The sequence below is a fragment of the Ammospiza nelsoni genome, chromosome 10, assembly GCF_027579445.1.
Source record: "Ammospiza nelsoni isolate bAmmNel1 chromosome 10, bAmmNel1.pri, whole genome shotgun sequence".
Taxonomy (NCBI): domain Eukaryota; kingdom Metazoa; phylum Chordata; class Aves; order Passeriformes; family Passerellidae; genus Ammospiza; species Ammospiza nelsoni.
The window spans coordinates 21,014,518-21,037,497 of record NC_080642.1 but is presented as its reverse complement, the minus strand read 5'-3'; the positions used below and the strand labels follow the sequence as shown (position 1 = coordinate 21,037,497).

The 22,980-nt window shown below is 49.5% G+C and overlaps 1 protein-coding gene across 1 annotated transcript; it reads left to right on the top strand.

Moving 5' to 3' along the window:
- The first annotated feature begins 38 nt into the window (after positions 1 to 38).
- LOC132077324 (ovotransferrin-like) lies at positions 39 to 21,707 on the top strand. Its single transcript, XM_059478889.1, has 24 exons — positions 39 to 242; positions 2,272 to 2,435; positions 2,613 to 2,721; positions 3,343 to 3,534; positions 4,403 to 4,538; positions 4,811 to 4,866; positions 5,895 to 6,064; positions 6,185 to 6,371; positions 7,722 to 7,876; positions 7,976 to 8,069; positions 8,710 to 8,739; positions 9,401 to 9,559; positions 10,711 to 10,855; positions 11,309 to 11,373; positions 11,482 to 11,666; positions 12,332 to 12,518; positions 12,903 to 12,939; positions 15,365 to 15,552; positions 15,686 to 15,780; positions 16,565 to 16,642; positions 17,681 to 17,763; positions 18,302 to 18,438; positions 19,223 to 19,277; positions 19,915 to 21,707. The coding sequence occupies exons 1-24, from the start codon at positions 200 to 202 to the stop codon at positions 20,129 to 20,131; spliced, it is 2,967 nt and encodes a 988-aa protein (XP_059334872.1). The 5' UTR covers positions 39 to 199; the 3' UTR covers positions 20,132 to 21,707.
- Positions 21,708 to 22,980: the final 1,273 nt, after the last annotated feature.

Below are 22,980 nucleotides of genomic sequence, written 5' to 3'. Positions count from 1 at the left end.
AGGGAGGGGGGCGATTTAGGAGCTATTGAGAAACAAGGAAGGACAAACAGTGTTAGGTCATTGCTTCTGCAAACACAGCCAAGGCTGTTGCTCTATAAAAGGGGCAGAAAGTGGTTCCAGAGCCATCACAGACTCGGAGGGGACGGTCTGTGACCAAGGCTGCTGCACCCCTCCCACGGCACCCGACCCCTGCTCAAGCATGAAACTCGCACTCTTCACTGTGCTATCCCTTGGGATAGTGGGTAAGTGTCTGCTGAAAGCAAACTTTGGGGGAAGGAAGTCAAAACCTCTGTGTCCCCCAGGCAAGGCTGTTTCAGAGCTGCGGCGTACACCAGAGCAGGCAGCTGCAAAGGAACAGCCAGGACACAAGCAGTGCTTGCTTTGGCAGCCGTGGATCTGTCAAAGAGGATGGTGTTTTGATGTTACTGACAGCTTTGTGGGACGCAGGGAGGGTTGCAGCTGCCCACACTGCCGATGCCCACCCTGCAAGGAGGAGGGATGCTTGGGACAGGCTCCGCGCTCCGGCTGTCACGGGGCGAAGGGAAAAATCATCCTCTGTCCAATGCTGTGCTGGAAGAGGAGCACTGGCTCAGCCAGGGGGGAGAAATTATTGCAAGACATGCCTGTCAAGCTTGTGCATGTGTTTGGTTAAACTTGAGGGCAGTGACAGTAAAATAGAGCTTAAATAATGAAAGATGCTGTGCGCTTCCCACTCTGCTCCTGCACTGCTCTGTCCTGCTGCTGTAGCTGCACTTTGCTCAGGCTCCTGCCTATTTTATGCCAAATTTGTGCTGCTGCAGGGCTGGCTCTGCTTGGAGCAATTCTTTCCTCTTTCTCTGCTCACAGCTCTGGCAGGCAACAGGCAGGTAGCCGTGGCAAGGAGACTGCTGGCTGCACCTGGACAGGGAAAGAGGGATCTCCTTCCTGGAGTAGGCACCAGGTCTCTTCTGATCCCCCTTAAAGTGTGGTGGTGATTAATGTCCTCTGTTAGGAAGTGCTCCCTGTGCCTCTGGCATCAGGAAGTCCTTCAGCACCTCTGCTGAATATTAGCATGCAAAGATGTTTTTTTAATGGTTCCTCCTCTTCTTCCCCTGCACAGAAAGAGACAAGAAGTCACCCAAAAGGTCTGTGACAGTGGCCAGGGGACTCAGGCTGCCATTGCCTTCCCAGTGTCACCAGTTCAGCTGGGGTGTCTCCCTCAGGATGTCCCCAGCCTCTGCCCCTGGCAGGATGCTTGCCAGCATTAGGTGACCATGGCTTTGTGCAGCCAAGACTTGAAAATTGTATGATGAACTTGGAAAACATATGAAAAAGGAGGTGGTGGCCACTGAAATTGAGGCTAAGGATTCTCCCTGTGGCCAAATTCAGCACCTCCACTGGGAGGCTCAGGAATCAGGTAAAGAGAGGCTATTTCTGAGATGAAGGAGGAAATGGAAATGACCCAGGTTAATCTGGAGGTGTTTGGAGGAAATGTGCCATCGAGGTTTGGAGGGAGAGCGGCGTGCAAGTGGCCTCTTGGTCTGCACAGCCCTGCCCAGAAGGGGCAGAGTGGAGGTGAAGTGACAGCACAGGCTGGCCACATCCTTGAACTGCAAGTCTCCAGCATTCCTGGCTTCAGGTTTCTGGAGGGGACATGAATCTGCATCTGCTGGAGGCTTTTGCTTTGTTCTCGTCCCCCAGAGCAGCCATTCAGCTGCTTTTGCTGCTTGGGGCACTCATGGAGGGACAGTGGTGGTGCTGTGGCATCTCTCAGGGGGCCAGTGGAGCAGGTGAGACAGAGGGACAGTTCAATAGATCAGATCATTCAGCTGCCAAGGAGGTGAGGGTGGCAGTGCACTGCACACAGCCTGGCCAGCTCAGAGCCGCTCCCCCTCTGGGGTTATTGGCACAGACACTGCTTCTGTGCTCCAACTTTTCTCTCTGTTTTTGCAAAGGCTTGAGCTTGATTTCTATTGAAGTGTGTGGATTTGTTCTCCTAATCTTGTGAATGTTGCTGTGAGTCCAGGCTGCTTGAATCTCAATAGTCCAGGGACAGGAATGATCATCCTAGATGTTCCTGATGGTGCACACATCAGGCAAGAAAGAAAGAAAGGACCTTCCTGTGTGGCTTGGGAGATCCTGCATGTAGCCATCACCCAAGGCCGTGACCACAGGGAACCACTGACCTTGTGCTCACAGGGAACCACTGACCTTGTGCTCACAGAGATGCTGTTCCTCTCCAATCAATGCCTTTCTACCTCTCTGAGACTTTATTTCTGGTTCTTTCTACAGCTCTGTGTTTTGCTGCTCCCCAAAAGCCAAGTGTCAGGTGGTGCACAATTTCCTCAGCAGAGGAGAAAAAATGCAATAGCCTGAAGGACCAGATGCAACAGGAGAACTTTGCTTTCAGCTGCCTGCAGAAAGCATCATACCTCGACTGCATAAAAGCCATTTCGGTGAGTGGGCAGCAAATTCCTCTGCTGGGAGGTTTCAGCAGCCTGTTACACCTGGAGATGGAGTTTCCTTTCTGGTTGTTACCTGTGATCCTCCTGTTATACACAAGGATCCAGGAGAGACTCTGGGAAGCGCTTTTCCTGGTCTTTGTTAATTGATGAAATCTCTTTGTTGTTTAGAACAGCGAAGCAGATGCCATTAGCTTGGATGGAGGTCAAGTTTTTGAGGCAGGCCTTGCTCCTTACAAGCTGAAGCCCATTGCTGCTGAGGTCTATGAACACAGTGAAGGTACATTTCCATGCCATTTTTAAAGCCAAATATTGGTAACAAACTGAGAGTGCAGAGGCCATCCCTTCCATGCAGAGTTCCCACTTATTTTGGTTGGGGGTCTAAGATATTGCCCCTGGTTTCCAGATCCCAGAGGGGAAGGCATGGGGGGGCAGTTCAGCAAAATGTGAATCATCACCCATGGTCACAGGGCCCAGTGCTCCATTTCTTGTCATTTGCTGCAGTGCAGGTCTCTGATCCCATGAGCAGAAATCATGGTCCTCCTGAAACGTGGCATAAAAATGGTCCCAGAGATCTTCTGCTTTCAGTGGCCTTGAACTCTGTGGGTAAAACACAGAGCTGGGAGGCACAGATGAGTTCTGTGATTTCCTGTGCAGTCATCAAGATAAGGAAAAAAAAAGATTGGGGTGGCAACAGCGTTACTTCTGGTTGGGAGGGACACCCAGTTGAGATCACTAAGACAAGAAATGCAGGCAATCCCCAGGAAAAAAGTGTTCAACCAAATTAGCTGATTGTTTAGAAGTGCAGCGCTCTGTTCCCTGAAACTGGGGGTTTACTAGGATTTGAAATGTCCCTAAGTCCTCTTTTCCCATTGCTCCATTCCTTTTTCCTGCCCTGCAGGCTCCACTACCAGCTACTATGCCGTGGCCGTTGTGAAGAAAGGAACAGGCTTCTCCATAGATGAGCTGCAGGGCAAGACCTCCTGCCACACAGGGCTGGGCAGGTCAGCAGGCTGGGTCATCCCCATTGGGACCCTCATCCACCGTGGGGCCATCGAGTGGGACGGCAAAGACTCGGGCTCCATCGAGCAAGGTGAGCCAATAGAGCTGGATAGGATGTGCCTGGGCTTGTCTGGCCCTTGCTGCTTGACCAAAAGGTGCCGGCTATGGTGTTTTCACCCCAGAGGCACCTTTGGCTGGCTGGATGCTGCAGCTGGGCGCATGGAGGCAAGTCCAGGCTTGCAGGAGCTCAGGATTACCTTGGCAGAGAAGCTTTAAGGTGATGGTGAAGGAAAGGAGTTGGTTCTGATGGAGAGTTTGGATCCAGAGCTTTATTCCTGGCCCAGGAATGCAGCAACAGCTCCAACAGAACTCTCAGACCACGTGGTTGCTGTTCCTTTTAACTCCAGGGAGAGAGGGAGGGAAGGAACACGAGGGACCACCAACCAGATAGGGGGGGAAAGTCTCAAGGGACAGAGGACACCTGGATGGCCCAATGTCTCCTCAGGAGTGGGGCATCTTTTGAATTCTGCCAATCACTCAATGCCCTTCTGGAATGCCAGGATTGACAGACAGCGCTCAGCAGGGGTCAGGGTATGGAAAGGAGGGATGATTGACACACCTGGCAGGGAATTATCAGGGAGGAACCTGGGGTATCTGAGGCAAACCATGACATCACACCGCAATGTCTGGTGTCATGGTGAAAGGGGTGACACCAAGTGTCAGGGTGGGAGCTCAGCCAGGGCTGGTGTCACAGTGAAAGGGGTGACACCAGGTGTCAGGGTGAGACTGGGGTGGGAGCTCAGCCAGGGCTGGTGTCACGGTGAAAGAGGTGTTGCCCAATCTTCTGTGGGGGTCCCAAGGTAGCTCACAGGACACTGACATTTCTTGTGGGTCCTCTCCCTTCCCTGTTCTCCTAAAAGTGGATTTTTGACCAACTGTTGTTTGTTTCTCATCCGTAGCTGTGGCCAATTTCTTCTCTGCCAGCTGTGTCCCTGGTGCCACCACTGAAGCCAAACTGTACCGTCAGTGCAAGGGGGATGCCAAGACCAAAATGTCCCGCACGGGACCTTATTCTGGGTATTCTGGAGCTTTTCAGTGAGTGACAGTTATTTTTCCTTTGGGAAAACATTCTAGCCTGACATATGCAAGTTTTTGTTGTATCAAGGAGGGCTGAGTTGGAATCATGGGTCCTGAGGAGACTGAATTGTTTCTCTGCCACTACAATTTCTTCCCTTCCAGCATAGCTTTTTTGGGGAAGATCATTGCTCTATGCCTGCAGTTTATGCCAAAAATAATTTGTTGAAACAGGAGATAGGGAGTCACAATGTCAGTTTTTCTAACTTCTCTTCTGTTCCTCCCACCTGCAGCTGTCTGAAAGATGGCAAAGGAGATGTGGCTTTTGTGAAACACACAACTGTTCAAGGTACACCTGCAAGATCCCTCATTTCTCCTCTTTCTGGCCCCACCTCTCTCTGCCACTCCATCCTGCAATTTGTCTACACTGTGCAGTTTTCATTCCTCTCCAGGCTCAAATGCTTCTTTCATCTTTTGAAAAAAGTTTGCACATTGTGAACTGACTCATCCTTGTTAATGAGAAATGGGATTATGGTGAATATTTTTCTTCTCTCAGTTCTTCTTTGTAGCTGAAATACCTACTTGGTACCATATCTCAGAGCCAGCTGTAATGTGAGCAACTGAGCAGGTCTCCCATCCCTCTGGAAGGGATTTTGGAGGGAATTCAGCCCACAGCAAGAGTTCACTAAGTCTGTGGAGACCAAGGGTGGCCTGGCACACCCAGGACTGCAGTGAGCTCAGTAGAGGGTCACCAAGGTGGTCATGGGGCAGGGATAACTGTCCTGCAAGGAGGTGATCTGTAGGATGGGCTTGATCAGCCTGGGGACCAGATACAAGGGGAATTATTTTCCCCTTGAGGACAGTGAGGTAGTGGGACAGATTGTCCAGGACAGCTGTGCACTCTCCATCATTGAAGGATTTAATGACCTACCTGGAACATCCTGCTCTGTCCCTGCATTCACCAGGGATCTTCAAAAGTCCCTTCACTCTTGAATTCTCATGTAACCTCTTGATCTCAGTCCTGGGCTTTGTCTGCAGCCTTGACATTGATCACCTACTGGCCTTCACTGGCCATGTGCAGCTCCTGACCTGCTCAATCCATTTGTATGGGATTTGTAAACCTATTTGTACCCCTTTGTGCAGAAATCCTTGTACTGTTGGGTTAGTTATGGCAGAGGCTGAGGTGATCTCTCTTCCAAAGGCATTGCCTTCATATGCCCAAGATGACCCCATTGCAAGGGGGGTGCCTGCAACCTGTTTTCTGCTAAGAAATTACCCCAGAGCTTCAGCAGAAATAAATTAATTACAAATCTTCCCAAACTCACCTTTCTGTCTGTTTTTATGGTGGTGCAACTCATGGTTCCTCCCCTCCTTTAGAAAATGCCCCAGCAGAGAAGGATGAGTACGAGCTGCTGTGCCTGGATGGCACCCGCCAGCCCGTGGACAACTACAAGGCCTGTCACTGGGCCAGGGTTCCTGCTCATGCTGTTGTGGCTCGAGATGACAGCAAGGTCAATGACATCTGGAACTTCCTCTCCAAAGCACAGGTACCACCAATCTCTCCTTTCCTTCCTCTAACATCCCCTGGCCTCTGGTTTTGGTTGCTTTCTCCAGCTTTCCAAGAGTTTTGGTGTGGTTGTTTGCTGATTATTTTTCCCTTGTGGCAGGAAAAATTTGGTGTGGGCACAACCAGCACCTTCCACCTCTTTGGGCCACCTGGCAAGAAGGACCCAGCCCTCAAAGACTTGCTTTTCAAAGACTCTGCAGTACAGCTGAAGCAAATCCCATCACTGATGGATTCTCAGCTCTACCTGGGCTTTGAGTATTACAGTGCTGTCCAGAGCCTCCAGCAAGGTAGGCAGGACATCAAACACCAGTGTCATGTCAGCATGGGCTGTGTGGATCACTTGGCATTGGCAAATACAGCCACACAAAAACAACATGATTTTTTCAGACACAGACTCTATTATCTGCAAAATATTTTGTTTCAAATCACAGAACCTTCACAAACTTCACTTACATCAATAATAGAATTTGTTGTATCCAAACCCAAATCACCACACAGACAAATATGGAAAATCTACACAAAATCCACATCAGTTATTCAGCTGGTGGTAGAGAATTGGGCATGGTCAAACTGGTGTTTAGGAAAACCATTTCTGGGCTGTAAAAAGAAGGAACATCCCAGGACACCAGGTTCAGACACTTGAGGTAAACAATGTCCTTGATTTCCATCTAAATTCATCAAGCATTTTGTGATAGCTTTCTGAGAGTCAAACATCCCACAAAGGATCTCTGAAACCCACTTAGAATTCATAGTACAATTTATACTTCACTTCTGTTAAGTGATATTTATGGAAGGGGGTGAATGGACTTCACATAGCATCAAACCAGATTATTCAAGTGCTGTTCTACAGAAACATAACTAGGTTTCCAGTTCGGTGTGGTCTTAGTCTCATGGCTGTCTGGGCTGTAAGGAGTGCAGAAAATGTGGGACATATTTCAGGCAGCAATTTCAATTACTATTATCACACAGGTGTTTAGTGGTTGTGTAGTTCTAGCTAACAGAAATCTGCCTGAATGGCTTGTGTTATGCAGCAATTCACCTTTCTGACCTGTAAGTTGATTTTTGAGCCTTCTACAGCTCAAGAATCACTATTTTCTATTCTTGCCAGCCCAGGGCTTAATTAACAAGAACTCCTTGCCCTGAGCAGCAGCAGATTGGTGTGTACAGGTGGTTTGTGGCCAAGTCCCTCACACCAGGATGTGATGGTGTTCACAGGGGTCCCAGGATGAGGGAAGAGATGAGAATCCTGACTCCATGTTTCAGAAGGCTGATTTATTATTTTATTATATATATTATATGAACAGAAAATGCTATATTAAAACTATACTAAAAGAATAGAAGAAAGGATTTCATCAGAAGGCTTACAAGGAAAAGAAAGGAATCATAATAAAATCTTGTGACTGCTCACAGCCTCGACACAGGTGGCTGTCATTGGTCATCAAGTAAAAACAATTTCACATGCTGGGTAAACAATTCTCCAAATCACATTCCAAAGCAGCAAAACATGGGGAAGCCGAAGCTTCCCAGCTTCTCAGGAGAAAAGATCCTAATGAAAGGGTTTTTCAGGAAATAAGTCAGTGACACTAGGAGGTGGCTGTGCAGGGCTCATCCCTGCTTTCCCTGTTTTCCCTTTGCAGATCGCCTGAGCCCCAGCCGCAGGGACAACAAGATCCAGTGGTGTGCCATTGGCAGGGATGAGAAGAAGAAATGTGATGTCTGGAGCGTGATGAGCAATGGGGATGTGGAGTGTGTTGTGGCAGAGGACACCAAGGAATGCATCACAAAGATCATGGTACAGCTTTTTTCCCCTTTTCTTCTTTTACCTCTGAGCTCTGGAAAGCGCTGGCCTGGGGATGTGCAGCATTTCATTTCTGCACCTTTTCCATTTCAGAAAGGTGAAGCAGATGCCATCAGCTTAGATGGAGGCTTTGTCTACACTGCTGGCATGTGTGGCTTGGTGCCAGTGATGGCAGAGAGCTATGAGGGTAAGCACAGCTCTGTCTCAGGGTCCAGCTGGTGGGGAATGGGCTGGTGCCAAAGTGCTGGTTCTATTCTGGAATCTTACAAAGCAGCTGCAGTGCTGCATCCTGCAGAAATCACAGAATATCCTGGGTTGGAAGGGACCCACTAGGATCATCAATCCAACTCATGGCCCTGCACAGACACCCTGACGATCCCAGCCTGTGCCTGGGAGCATTGTCCAAAGGCTCCTGGAGCTCTGGCAGCTCAGGGGCCATGCCCATTCCCTGGGGAACCTGGGCAGTGTCCCACCACCCCACTCCTCTGGGGTAGGAACCTTTTCCTGATGCCCAACCTAACATAGGGTGCTCTGAGGCAACTCTGCCCACTATTGCATGTATTTTCATGAAAGCAAAACAACCATGGATAGTCAGGAACTCTGTTTTAATTAGGATGCCCTGGTCCTTTAGCACCAGCCTTGGTAAAACTGCTTGCTTTAGCTCAGAGGAGCAGCTGGAGGCTCTGCTTTGTTTCTGCTGATTCATAAGATGTTACTTGAAATGGTCACTTTTACAACAGAGTTTCTCCAGAAATTAGTGAGCTTGATTCTTCTTTTGGATTTGAGGTGTATTTAACTTAACATCTTCTTCTTCTTCCCTCCCACAGACAATCACTGTGAATCACAAGAAGAACCAGGTAATTCCTGCCAACAGAAGGACAGAAAACAGTCTAGAGGGATATAAGTAGAAAAGTAGATATGAGTCATGAGTGGAGAATAAATGGCCAGTCTCTACCCAAAGAGTGTCCAGTGTAGATATTAGAATTTTGGGAGATAGGTTTAGCAGCTGGGGGGAAAATTAGGGGCTGCAATAAGATCAAGGTGAAACATTTGGTAGTGGCAGAGATTGGTGTGGTCACACTATAACAGTGTCAGGGCTGTGAACAGAGGAAGAGGGGCTGGGCTGCAGCATTAGGAGATTGTTCTTTCTAGAAATGGAAAGGAGAGAGGAGGGGAGCATTTTGTTCTTTGCTAAGGAGAGAATAAGAAATCAGGAGTGGATACAAAATCCTCATTTGTGCTTTGCCTTCTCATAGGCTTCTCATATACCCAGATATCAGAGCTTTGGAGGGCAGGGAAATGTCAGGGATAATAATTTCCCAGGAGTGTGGTGGAAGTAGATGCATCACATCTACAAACTCTTCCATTGTTGCTGCCTGCCCAAGTACTTATAAGCACAAAGTAATTCTGTGCTGTTCATAGGTGCCCTTTCCCAAGTGAAGCCAGTGCTCTCTCCTAAGGGATTACAGTGGGATCCTTGGGTCAGGCCTCAATTCTTCTCTATTTTATCTTCTGAAGCAACCTACTTTGCTGTGGCTGTTGTGAAGAAGTCTGACAAGGACATCAGCTGGAACAACCTGCAGGGCAAGAAGTCGTGCCACACCGCAGTGGGGAGAACTGCTGGCTGGAACATCCCCATGGGCCTGATCCACAACAGGACAGGCAACTGCAACTTCGGTGAGTCCAATTTGGAACCCATCTCTTTGAGCTGGGAATCTGTTCACAAAAAAATCTTTTACCATCCTTCATGGGGTTTTCATAGTTTCTTGTGCCTCGAAGATTCCCTCTTGGAGGGAGGAAATGGAGATGCTGTTATTTAAGGTTTCACTGAGCAAAATTTTAGGCATTTGGCATCCACTTCAGAGTATGATATGGCACCTCAGCTGCTTTGGGGGTCTTTGCTTTTTTTTCACATCTCTCCCCTTCCTTTTGCAGCAGCCCAAGAGGTGTTCCCAAAAAGGGAATGTGGGCTGCCCCACATGGGCCTGGTGCTTGTGCAAGGTGTGGAGTGGGGATAAAAGATGAAACTGAAAGGGAGGGGAAGGGCTGAGAACAGGGGACAGAGGCTGATCTTTAAGAAACTTAATCTGACTGCCTAAGACTTCATTGAGAGTTATGGTCCAACAAAAATAATTTGGAAACATTATCAATGTTAACAAGCAAGACAAAGTAAGCATATAATTATTAAAAGGAAGTCACTAACTACATGAAGATATTAGTGTTAGTAAGTTTTATTCTTAGCGTCTCTATCCTCCTGCCTTCCTTTTCCATTGTCCCTTCTACCCCAAGAGCTCTGACACTGCTGCCAAATGCACCTCTGCTGACCCCTAAAGGCTGTGGAGGCTCGGGCTGGCTCTGTGGGAGCTGGGAATGGTTTGCAAGCAAAACATTCCTCTTTTTATTCCAAGATAGTACCTCTTGCACTTGAGCCTTAGGCCCTGCTTCATCACAGATTCATGGAATGGTTTGGGTGGAAGGGACCCTAAAGCCCATCCCATTCCACCCCTGCCATGAGCAGGGACACCTTCCACTAGCCCAGGTTGCTCCAAGACCAATCCAGCCTGGTCTTGGACATTCCCAGGGATGCAGGGGCAGCCACAGCTTCTGTGGGCAACAACAACAATAATTATCAATAATAACAATAATTATCAACAATAACAGGACCCAAGTTCTATGGTCAAACCTGGATGCACGTGATGTGCTGCCCACTAAGTCATGCTCCTTCTCCCACCCCATTTCCAGCTCCCCAGTGAGCGAGAATGTGTTATTACAATAAAACCTAACTTCTCAGGGCAGGAAAAGTGAATTTCTCCTATCCCTGCCTCCAGATGAATACTTCAGCCAGGGCTGTGCTCCCGGGTCTCCTCCCAGCTCCCGCCTCTGCCAGCTGTGCAAGGGCTCAGGGGGGGTCCCTCCGGAGAAGTGCGTTGCCAGCAGCCACGAGCAGTACTACGGATACACCGGAGCTTTGCGGTACGTGCTGGGACAGCCAGGCTGCCTCAGGGCCCTAGGGCTGCTCACAGAGGACAGGCCACAGCTGAAGCACAGCCTCATGTCCACACAAACTCTTTTTCTCCATTACACCACTGAAAGGGCATGTCTCTGTAATTCTATACATGCTTTTTCTTTGCTTTCTGAAAATTTGTGTGAGATATCCCCATTCTGTAAAACGCATGTCCTGGTGCTTCCAGGAAAACCTGGAGAGGCACAAGCCCTGCCACAATGGCAGAAGTACTCCTCTCTTAACATAAATAAGGAGTGTAAAGGCTGTGTTTCAGATATATTTAAAATATTTGTGGCAGGGCTTCTAGACCTGGATGTCCTTGGAGATCAATTGTACAGAGTAGACTCAAGTCTAAATCAAATCTGTGGGAAAGGGACAGGATTCAAGCATTTACATCACTAGCCTCTTTTTGTACTTCCCAGGTGTCTGGTTGAGCAGGGGGATGTGGCCTTTATCAAGCATTCCATCGTTGAGGAGAACACTGATGGTACGTGGTCAGGGCTGCCTTCCCCATCTGCATGATTGCTTATGTGGTGTTGAGGCTGATGTCCTGCTATGCAAGCACTCTGAATCTTCAAACCCATTCTCTTTATAGGCAAAAATACAGAAAGCTGGGCCAAAGATCTGAAAATGGACCAATTTGAGTTGCTGTGCACTGATGGGCAGCGGGCAAATGTCATGGATTACAGAAGATGCAACCTGGCCAAAGTTCCTACCCACGCTGTGATGGCACGTCCTGAGAAAGCACGCCAAGTCCGTGAGATGCTGGAGAACCAAGAGGTTTGTAGTGCTGAGAGTAGAAGAAATGTTGTGGGGCTGCTCTGATTTTCTCCAAGTCAGTGTGAGGTGGAAGCTTTTACCCCTTGGCCTCCCCCTTCCTCCATCCCTTCCCAAGTGCTCCTTCTCCTCTGCCACCTTAGCAAACACACCTTTAGGTAGCAGTGGGATTACAGCAGCTGTTGCTGCTGTCACACTGTACTTGTGTGACATGATTTTATCACCTCCTTTCCTGTCTCTGCTCCTGCTGGGCTGTTTCAGAAACTCCTTTGTGGTGCCTGGTCTGTGCCACAGCTGGGTCAGGCTCAGCCCCAACATCGGGCTCCCTGCACACGCAGAGCTGACCAGAACCAGGCTGGACTATCTCTGTTTCTCCCTGCAAACTTTAATATTGGCTCCACCATCAGGGTCTGGTGAGAGGTCTGGTCTTTTGCTTCTACTCATGGTTAAGTTGCAGGACCTGCTGGCAGCATCTCTGCACACAGGGACATGTTAAAATGAGAAAAGAAATGTCCCTCCCAGTGAGCAATCCCTCCTCTAAGCATACAGACAGAAGGTTCAATCCTAAATTTCCAGAGCCTGGCTTGAGGCTTCCCAGACTGATGGTGAAGAACCAGGATGAAGTAGGCCAGCTTTCTATTTCTCTCCTCTTTGTGCCTTTATTTCAGAGGCTGTTTGGACCAAAAGGAACCAGGAGAGATGATTTCAATATGTTTGCATATGAATCCAAGGATCTCCTGTTTAAAGACCGGACAAAGTGCCTGATCAGTCTCCGTGATGGAATCTCGTACAAGGAATTCCTTGGAGATAAATACTATGCTTCACTTGCCAGCCTCAACACCTGCAATCCATCAGGTAACTGGAACAGCCCCAGAGAAAGTCCTGAAGTGCAGTTCTTACCTTGCAGGCATGAGCAGTTTCTTCTGGAACTGTGTTTTCAATGCCTTTAAAGGAAGAAAATGTCAATATTCTTTTCTCAAAGTTCATTGGGTGAACTGAGAACAGATTTAAAATCTGCTGCTCTGGCAGCCACGTGAATAAAAGATTTTTCCTTACCTTTAGGAAATAGAGACCCCCCCTCCGAGCCAGCAGTGTGGGATTTGTGGTTAAAGCTCTTTTTTTGTGTCACACTGTGGATTTTCCATGGTGTGACACTGTTGGCATGGCTGGGTGTGTGCTGGTGGGACGGGAGTGTTTAAAAGCAGGATCTGAACTTCTCCCTGTCCTTTCCCTTTCCAGATCTTCTCCAGGTGTGCACCTTCCTTGCAGACAAGTAGTGAGATGCGAAGGATCCTCGAGGTGGGGGAGAAAACCTCAAGCCATGACTCCTCTTGTGCCCTCAGCAGCAAACACTGACCCACGGAGGGCCCTCTGCCTTCACTGCTTTCTCTGCCCTCCCTCATCACTCTGAAAGTAGCTCTTTGACACTTTACAATTCTCTGCTGCCAGCACAGCAAAAAATAAAATTTAAAATCTAAAAAAGTGTCCTGAGATTTTTCCAAATGGTCCTTAAGCCCATTCCTTCCTCAATGCCTCTCATTGTAGTACAGTGACAGACACCAGCGTGGCTCTTGTCACTTACTGCTGCCCTTTAGGGAAATTTCTTGCACCATTTGCCAAAGCAAAATGGATTGAATATACCCTGGAGCCTAATTAACAGATGCTTTGTACTCTCTGTGCTTTTGCTTTACACAGATTATCCCATTGTCCCCCTGGCAGGTGAGGGTTCCCCAGTGTGGCTGGGACACAGGAAGAGGGACAATGTTTGTGTCAGGGAAGATGAAGGAGGAATAAAACCCACTCCAAACCAAAATAATACAGTGGGAGTAAGATGGGAGGTGTGAACAGAAGCTGCTGTGTCTCAGATCTCAGCTGGTTGGCTCTGAGTCCCTCCCAGCAGGCAGGACATGTATTGATGGGGAGAGTCCAATCAATCTCTTTTACTTTCTGGAAAAATCTAGGATTTGCTCAGGAACTTATTTGTTTTAGCAGTCTGTCTGGTTTTGTGCTGCTGACCTGAAAACAAACATGTAGCTTGTTTTGCCTGATTCTGAACCACTTTAAAATAAAAAGGCAAGGCAAAAAGGGCTGCTGAAACTCTCTGCTCCAGAGGAACAGCCAGGGTGTCCCAGTCCTGGAGCAGCCTGGGCTCATCCAGGGTGTCCCAGTGCTGCTGTCAAGGCAGGCATGGAGGAGATGCTGAGAGCACAAAGCTCCTGGCTTTGAGGGAATGAATATTTTAATGATTTTTGGATGCATATGCTAAGTGTGGTGAGAAGTCCAGCAGCCTGGCTGAAAATCCCCCTGGATGGCAGAAATGCAGAGCATGACAGGAAAGGATGAAATGTAGTCCCTCAGTTTATGTAGGATGAATTACACTGGACAGGTGGGTTTTTTTAACCCATTCTTCAAAATTAGCAAAGAAAGAGAATGAGTGCCTCTAACAGGCTGTTTCTACAATTCAGTTAGAGAACTTTCCCCAAAAAAAGCTGCACCATCTGCATTTCATGTCAGGTGTAAGCTCTTGTCCCATAGGTAGAAGGCATTAAAGGATGAAAGGAATCTCACTGGAGGGTCATTCAAGCTGGAGGGACCTCTGGGGGTCTCCAGTCCCATCTCCTGCTCAAGGACAGTGTGAAAAATGCCAATCACTTGTTTTTAGAATTTTAAAAGTTTAATAGTAATAAAATGGTTATAAAAATAGTCATATAATTAGAGTAATAAAAATTTGGACAATTGGAATTAGGACAATACGAGACAATAAAAACAACGAGTTACAGACAGTCCAGGTACCTCTTTCTGGGCAAAATAAGCCTGAAAAAGGACCCACATTACCAGAGGATTAACCCTTAAAAACAATAACCTGTTGCATATTCATACATCTCATACATGATGCATAAATTCCATTCAAACACAGGATTCTGTCTGGTCAGTGTAAACTTCTTCCTCTGAATCCTGACAGCATCTTCAGGGCTGAATGAGGCAGGAAGAACTCGGTAAGAGAGCAATAAATTCTTTTTCTCTGAAAGACTTAGGTGTCCTGTGGCTGCTACCTCACTGTGAGTCTTAAAAAAAGTATCCTACATAGCATAGTTTCTATTTTAACATTCTGGTATAACCTAAAACTACATTTAACACACTACTTAAGAAAATTAATACAGCATAACTTTCTAACACAACACATATAATATTCATTTTAATGTTCGTAAAAAGCCAATCATAAAATACACATTTTTCACACTGTCCCTCTGTGCTGGGACCTGTGAGACACCTCCAGTTCTGGGCCCAGCAATTCAGGAAGGACATGGAGGGGCTGGAGCGTGTCCAGGGCAGGGAACAGAGCTGGGGAAGGGAATGGAGCACCAGGAGTGGCTGAGGGAGCTGGGAAGGGGCTCAGCCTGGAGCAAAGGAGCCTCAGGAGGGACCTTGTGGCTCTGCACAGCTCCTGACAGGAGGGGACAGCTGGGGGGTCAGGCTGTGCTCTCAGGGAACAGGGACAGGATGAGAGGGAACAGCGACAAGTTGTGCCAGGGGAGGTTTAGGTTGGACATTGGAAAATTTCTTTGCAGAATGAGCTGTCCAGCCCTGGCCCATCTGCCCGGGATTTAAAATCCCTGTGTATGCGGCACTTCGGGGTCAGAGAGCCTTTTGCACTCTAAACCACTCCATGCCTCTCCAGGCTCCTGAGGTGAGAACTACAGCTCCCATCAGCCCCCGCGCCTGCCCTTCCCGCCGTGCGGCGGGGCCGGAGGCGGAAGCGCGGCGTGGCCACGAGTGCGGACCATGGCGGGCGGGCTGGAGCCGCACCTGGCGGCGCTGCGGCGGGAGCTGGGCGGCCCCGCCGTGCTCTCCGTGCTCGTCGCGCTCATCGCCGTCGCCATCACCTTCCGTGAGTTTCGGGAACCTCCCTTTCCCCCCGCCCCGCGGGCTGCTGAGGGCGCGGCGGTGCCGGCAGCGGCGGGCTCGGGTGTCCCCTCATCCTCCTCATCCTCCTCATCCTCGTCTGCTCCTCTCTCCCGCAGTGCTCTGGCGGTTCGTGCAGGGCAGGAAGAGCAGTCGCAAGGCCGTGCTGCTGCTGGGCCTCTGCGACGCGGGGAAGACGCTGCTCTTCGCGAGGGTGAGCGGGGAGCCCCGGTGAAGGAGTTCCCTTTAGTTCGGTTTTTAATCTTTTAATGAAAAGATTGAAAGTTGGGGTTTACAGGGCTAAGGAGGGATGGAGAGCAAGTTTTGTCCACCACGGAGTGTCCAAAGAAATTGCGTTTTGGTTTGAATTTGTCATGGTAAAAGGTTTAGGGATACTTGACCTCACGGCAGTGTGCAGCTCCAATCTCTGGGAGCAGGGACAGCACCCCAGGGAATGGCTGGAGCTGTGCCAGGGGAGCTGAGGTTGGAGATCAGGGAAACATTCTTCCCCAGAGGGTGCTGGGCACTGAACAGGCTCCCCAGGGAATGGGCACAACCCCAAGGCTGCCAGAGCTCCAGGAGGGTTTGGACAATGCTGTCATACCCAGGGTGGGATTGTTGGGGTGTCTGTGCAGGGCCAGGAGTCGGGCTGATCATCCTGGTGGGTCCCTTCCAACCCTGGATATTCTGTTACTGTTGAGTCTGAAAGGGGCACAGCCATGGAAACTCTGAAGGATTTGTTAGCACACTCTCTTCCTTCTTATTTAGTGGAGATTCACAATTTAAATATGTATTTATTTTCCTAATGACCATTTATTAATTAACTGGAGAAAGCGACCCCAGGTGTAGTTCCCTGCAGGAACCTGAGATCAGATCTCTGCTGCCCGTTACCCTGTGGGACCATTTGAGTTCCTGAGGAGTCTGAGGGTGGTGCTGGTGCTGGTTTGGGCTGGGCTGCCTCTCAGGCCGTGGTTCTGAGGCTGTGCCTGTTCCCCCAGCTGCTGTCGGGGCGCTACCGGGACACCCAGACCTCCATCACTGACAGCTCTGCAGTCTACAGGCTCAGCCAGGACAAGGTGAGTGCCCTGCCCCTGCCCTTTTCCTGCTCCCCCTCCTAAACCTGGGAATTTCTGTGCTGCTCAGGCCCCAGTTTGAGTGCAGGACAGGATTTTTCCAGGCCATGCATACTGAGAAAGAAATACTGGGATGTGCAATGCATAACTGGGTTCCACAGGCTCTTTTTTCTTTGCTTGTAAAGTAGGGAAACATTTCTGACTGAAAACCACACCTCTGGGGGTTTCACTGTTCTGTTGCATTGGTTTATTTCCTCAGCAGTAATTTCTGTTTCTGCCAAGAAAACGTGGAATTCAAAGTTTTATCAGGTTTAAGCAGAGGCTCCAGCTGGACTTTATATGGTCCCAGAAAGGATTTTGTTATTTTTAGGTTCCCAGATCTGGTTGTTTTTAGTTTTTGGCAGTTCTTTCATTTTGGAAATCTCCTGTGCTGGATGCACACGTGGCAGGGAGAGCAGAATGCTGGCAGCACTTTAACTGCTGGTGAATTGTGAAAGCAGAGGCAGGATTTGTGGCTTCACCTTCTCAGTCATTCTTAACAACAGTGATAATAAGGAAAAAACTTTGTACAATAATGTGCAGGGTTTTTGAAAATTTTTTTTCCATTTTTCTGTTTCTTTAATTAAGCAGACAAGTATCTGCAAGGCAGATTGCTTTTTTGATTGTTTTTTTAACCATGGCCAAGTTTTCCAGTAAAATCCAGGAGCAGTGGGCTGCTGCAGCCTTATCTGGAGAGCAGTGACGTGGCCCTGCTGGGCCCTGTGTTCTCTGCCACCTCCTGCCTTTCCTGGGAAGGAAAACCTCTGCAGCCTCCAGTGAAAAAAGGCTCTTGCAAAGTCATTTTTGTGTTATTCCCAGCAAGGTTTGGTGCATTTAGGGAGGCTCGGTGTATGTGAGTAGGTGAGGCTGTTGTGCTCTGTGTCAGGGCAGGTGGGGCTGTGCCTTCAGGACACAAATCCAGGGTCAGACTGCTTTTCCCAGTCTGTGATCACAGTCACCCCCAGATCAGGTGTTGTTAATTCCTCCTTGCCTGTGTTCCAGAGCACCAATGTGACCTTGATCGACCTTCCAGGCCATGAGAGTCTGAGGCTGCAGTTCCTGGAGAGGTTCAAGGCTGCAGCCAGGTAACCTGGAGGGGATCAGCAGGGCAGGAGGAGGGGACAGGTGATCCTTTGGAAAGAAATAAACCAAATGATGGTGCTGGGAATGCTGTGAGCTGGCCTGGTGGTGCCCCTAGAGTCAGAGCTCTGCTGTGGGGGGATGCTGCTGGTTAATTTTTGCTTTGCCTTCATGGGATATCCTGAGTGGGAAGGGGCCCACAGGATCGTGGAGTCCTGACCCTGCACAGGACAATCCCAAAATCGCACCATGAATTTCTTACTTGCCTGTGCTTGTGGTGCACCAGGACGCAAAGCCGCTGCAGCAGGGAGGTCTGGGGGGTGTGGGATATCCTGGGGCAGGGGGATATCCTTGGAGACAGGGGAAGAATTCCTGCTGGAGTTGGAGCTGGCCATGGGATGTATTTCATCCAGCACACGCTGCCAGTCTGCGCTTGGGCTAGCTGAGACCAGATGTAGAGATCTCAGCCCCGGCTGGAATACCTGCAGGGAGAGGTGACTGCAGAGCTCCATCCCCATCCCCTGTCCTTGCCTGTTGCCCCAGAGCCATCGTGTTTGTGGTGGACAGCGTGGCCTTCCAGCGGGAGGTGAAGGACGTGGCGGAGTTCCTGTACCAGGTGCTGGTGGACAGCACCGTGCTCAGGAACGCGCCCGCGCTGCTCATCGCCTGCAACAAGCAAGGTACCCTGGGCTGGGCCTGCAGGGCTCCCTGCTGCACCTGGGGGCTGGCATTGCAGCAAAAGGAGGGCTGGAGTTCAGGTTTAAACCCTGACTACTCAGCTGGAGTGTTAAACTCTCACTTGGGAGAGCAGCAGTTCTTTGGGTGGGTGTAGGTGATGCAGGTGGATTTTGTGTGGCTTTTTGTTTCTGCTGGCTTTGTGCAGAGCTGTTCCTCAGTCTCCATCCAGGCAGCAGGAAATAGGATCAGCTCAAACACAGTGAACTACCCCTATACACTCAGCAGCTTCAAAGTTACTATGTTCAGCTGCCAGAGTTCCATGTTTTCTCTGGAGTAGCCTGAATTCCCAGCTACTAAAAAAGACTGATTTTCAGATCCCTACAAATTCTGCAGTGAAAATCTGGATCCCTGTGTAATAGTGGGATGTTTTGGGGCAGTGTCAGATCTGGGTTTTGTAATTATTTCTTGCCCTAACTCATGGCTCTGTGTGCCACGAATGGAAAGCACAGGACAGGAGGGAGTGCTGGTGCATCAAACCCATCCTCTGAAGTATCTTCCTGCCCAGAAAGAAGAAATTAATTCCCTGTATTGTGTCAGATTGTTAAATTGTTCCCATTCACGCCTGCTATCCCAAATCTCCAGCATCCCTCATCCCACTGCAGGCACAGCTGTCCTTGTCCTGGTAGCTCCAGTGACTGCACAGTGTGAACTGGCCTTACTTTAGGGGGAGGAACAAGGTTCTGAATTCTGACAACCAAAGAGCTGATTTCCTTATTTTCTCTCCAGATGTCACAATGGCAAAATCAGCAAAACTCATCCAGCAACAGCTGGAGAAAGAGCTGTAAGTATGGAATGGGACCTCAATCCCTCTTGTCCTTTTTCTCTTACCTCAGTGAGCTCCCTTGAGTTCCCTGTGGAACTGGGAGCATTCTGTTTGGTCTGGGGCTTGGCAGTGCTGGGTTTGCATTGAACTCCATGGTCTCAGAGGGCTTTTCCAAGCTGAATGATTCCCTGGATCTATAGCCCCTTTGGCCAGCAGACGGCAGCAGGGCTGTTTGTGCTGTGCCTCCTCCAGGCTGAACACTCGACCTCCTGCCTTTTAGCACAGGAGTTAGTTGCCACACATTCACATTCTGCAGGAAAATAAGCAATAAATTGCTTGTTCTGATGTTGAGCATTTGCCAACTACCTGTGTGTAGGTGTTGGATTTCTAGGGAGTTGTTGTGCCCTGTTACGCACTGTTATTCCAGTGCAAATTGGGATAAGGATATCATCATTATCATCTGATTTCTGCTGTCCTTTATTACAAAACCAAACCTGAGTGCCCTCCTACTCCCCTGAGCCTCACAGGGCAGTGCTGGGCCTTGTGTCCCTGGTGTAGCTGGCATGCTGCTGCCACCCCAAACATCCCAGAGCCGTGGTGCAGGTGATTCTCCCCTGGTCCCCAGTTCCTGACCCTTTTCCTTCTCTCCCTGCAGCAATACCCTGCGGGTGACACGCTCTGCAGCCCCCACCAGCCTGGATGGCTCAGCCACAGGGGGCCCTGCCCAGCTGGGGAAGAAGGGCAAGGACTTTGACTTCTCCCAGCTGCCCATGAAGGTGGAGTTTGTGGAGTGCAGTGCTCGAGGCAGCAAGGGAGAGGAGGGAGAGGCTGACTTGGAGGCCCTCCAGAAGTGGCTGGTGAAGGTGGCCTGAACACAGATGGACAGGGATGGGGGGCTGAAGGGGAAAAGATGGTCTGGAGCACTCAAATCTCACCTTGATGTAAAAAGATGGAGCTTCAGCTGGAAGTCAGCACTGTGGTGTCTTCTTCTGCTGCTCATGGGCTTGGGAGAGACCTGATAATTGCTGGTGTGATTCCCTCTGGCTGTCCCTTCATGCTGCAATGTTTTTATCCTCTCCCCTCTTCCCTTGCCCTCCTCTGGGCTGCTGAACCTCTGGGTTTGTTTTTTTTTCCTTGATCTTTAAGCTTTTTTTTGGTAGTTGCCGAGCAAATCAGGAAGGAGTGCAGTGGCAGGTGAGTTTTAGAGGCTGGAGTGAGCCTTTTGTTTCCTGCCATGGTTTAGACCCCTGTTGCCCCTCAGAGCCCTGACCACCTTATGGCTGGGGCTGCTGGGGAGCACTGCACAAGCTCCCTAAGTTGGGCAGGCATTGAGAGAGTACAAAAAGCTGTTCTCCTCTTTGTGTCTGCCTTCCCATTGTTCCAGACTGGTGCAGCCCCATTTCTGTTGGGCAGGAGTAGTGTGAAATGTCCAAACCAACCCTGCTTTACTGCTTGGGCCCAGCTCTGTGCCCATGTCTGCTGATTTCCTCTCTTGATCAGCTCCTGGGAGTTTTTCTTCAGCTGTGGGCTGTTCTGAAAGCTTCACTCTGCTTCTCCTCCCACAGCCAGGAGCAGAGTGGCAGAGCTACAGGGGGTCATGGCAGGAAACTGTGAGATGGGCACACTTTCAGACCTGTACCTGCAGCTGGGACCTGCCAGGCGTTTGCTGTGCAGTCTCCTGCTGCAGGAAGGTCTTGCTTTGTGTGTCATTAATTAGTCAGCACTTATGGCACAGTGAGAGGGAAAGCCAAGGAGCTGCCAGCACATGGATGTGCTTCCTCCTTGTGGCAGAGATGCTCAAGGAAGAGGGGAAAGAAATTGGAGATTTTCCCAGCTTGTGTCTCACTGCACATTGCAGAGTCCTAGTGCAGTGGCATTTTCTCTTTGTGGCTTCCCCTGTTGTTTTAGGGGAAGGGGCTGGCTCCTGGCAGACCCTTTTGTAGTTTGTAGCCCTCTCTCCCCTGTGATTTGAGTCCTCCTTCATCCCTCAACTCATCTGTTATGTTCTTTTCCTTCTCTGGGGCTTTCCCTGCCTCCCTGCAGCATTGCCAGGTGTTGGGAAGAGCAGGAACAGCCTTGAGCAAAGGCCTGTGCCTGTAATGAAGCTGGTCCTTGCATTTCCAGCCTCGGGAGCCATCCATGCAGGGGAGGGTTATATTTACCAAACATGTTACATTCTTCTGTTTCCTGCAGGCAGAGTCCTGTTGGAACGTGTTTGTCATGCTTTGAACTCCTTTAGCTGGAGGTCTTGGGCTGCCTGCTTCAAATCCATAATGCTGAAATGATTTTGGGCAAAAAATTGCTGTTTCCTGATGTGATTGTTCTTGCAGAGATGCAGAAGCCAAGCACCAGCCTCAGCTTAAGGGGGGAGGTACCATGAGGCCATGGTGGGTTTTAAGTTATTATTTTTAAAAAAATATTCCTTAAGTAAATTCTTTTATGCTTAAATGTTTGTTCTCAAGTCTTGCTTCAGTCTCTGTGTTTGCCTTGGCTCTTCCCAGTGCTATCAGATCCACATGGATGGGGCTCAGCTCCTGCTCAGCACAGTGCTGGGCATCAACCTTCCTACTCTGTGGCCAGCTCTGTGTTGTCAAAAAACTTTATTTTCTGCACACAGAGGGCTTTGGGGTTGGGGTATTTTTTTTTGGTTTTGTATTTACTTCTTGGTCTGAATAATTGAGAAATTGATCATCACATAGCAAAAAACGCCCACAAATCATAATTAAAAGGCACTTTGGTGGTGTGCACAGGAAAGCTCCAGCCAGCTGTGGTGGCTGTGGTGGCAGAGCAGCACTGCTGTGCCCTGGAGGTGGCTGTGGCACCCTGTGGCTGTGCTGGATGCAGAGGAGATGCCTCAGCTTTCCTGGGCTGGGGAGTGGCTGCACAGCCATGGCTGAGCTGGGGCTGTGCCCAGAGCACAACTCCAGGAGTTTTTTGGGCCTCACTCCATGATTTTTTTAAATATTTAAATACTCAGGGCTGGTTTTCCCCAGTGGCTGAGGGAAGAGAGCAGAACTGGAAAGTCTGAGTGTTGTTTTCTTGTTTTTCTTGATTCCCCAGTCAGTTCTGTGCTTTGTTCTTTGCTCTCCTGACCTTGTTCCCAGCCCGTGGCTCTGTCAGCTGGGAGTGCTGCTCCTGAGGCTGGAGCTCAGCAGGGCTGTGTTGGGATGGGTTTGGCAGGACAGTGGGATGTGATGAACTCAGCCCCTTCTTGCTGCAGCTGCCTGACCCTGAGTGAGGAACCTGCTGTGTTCACACATCCCCAGGCACCGAGGCCCTCACTGTGCTACAGCTCTTTGGGTCAGTGTTTTTTGCTATGGATTGTACTCTGAATTGTTCCCCTGGACAAGACAGATGTTTTTGGAGGAGAATGAGGAGCACAGTGATAACTGGGATAGCAGAAAACCTGAAAGAGGAGGAGAGATTGCTGAAAAGCAAAAATAACCATGCCTAGACATCAGCAACCCAAGGGGTGGTTTCTAAGGCTGCCCAGCACAGGTGCTCCAGCTGTGACCTTCCCTGTGCACAGAGCCACCACCCTGGCACCTTTAGGGTGCCAGTAGAAGCTCCTGGCCCCATTTGGGCCACCTTGTGCCCTTTGTGACCAGCCCCTCCTGGGGCTTGTCCTGCTGGGTGTGAAAGAAGGGGAGAAAGTTACAGAAGGTCAGGTGGGTGCTCAGGGTAAATCTGCTAGGTAGAGGTGGAAAAGGAGCAGGGTTAA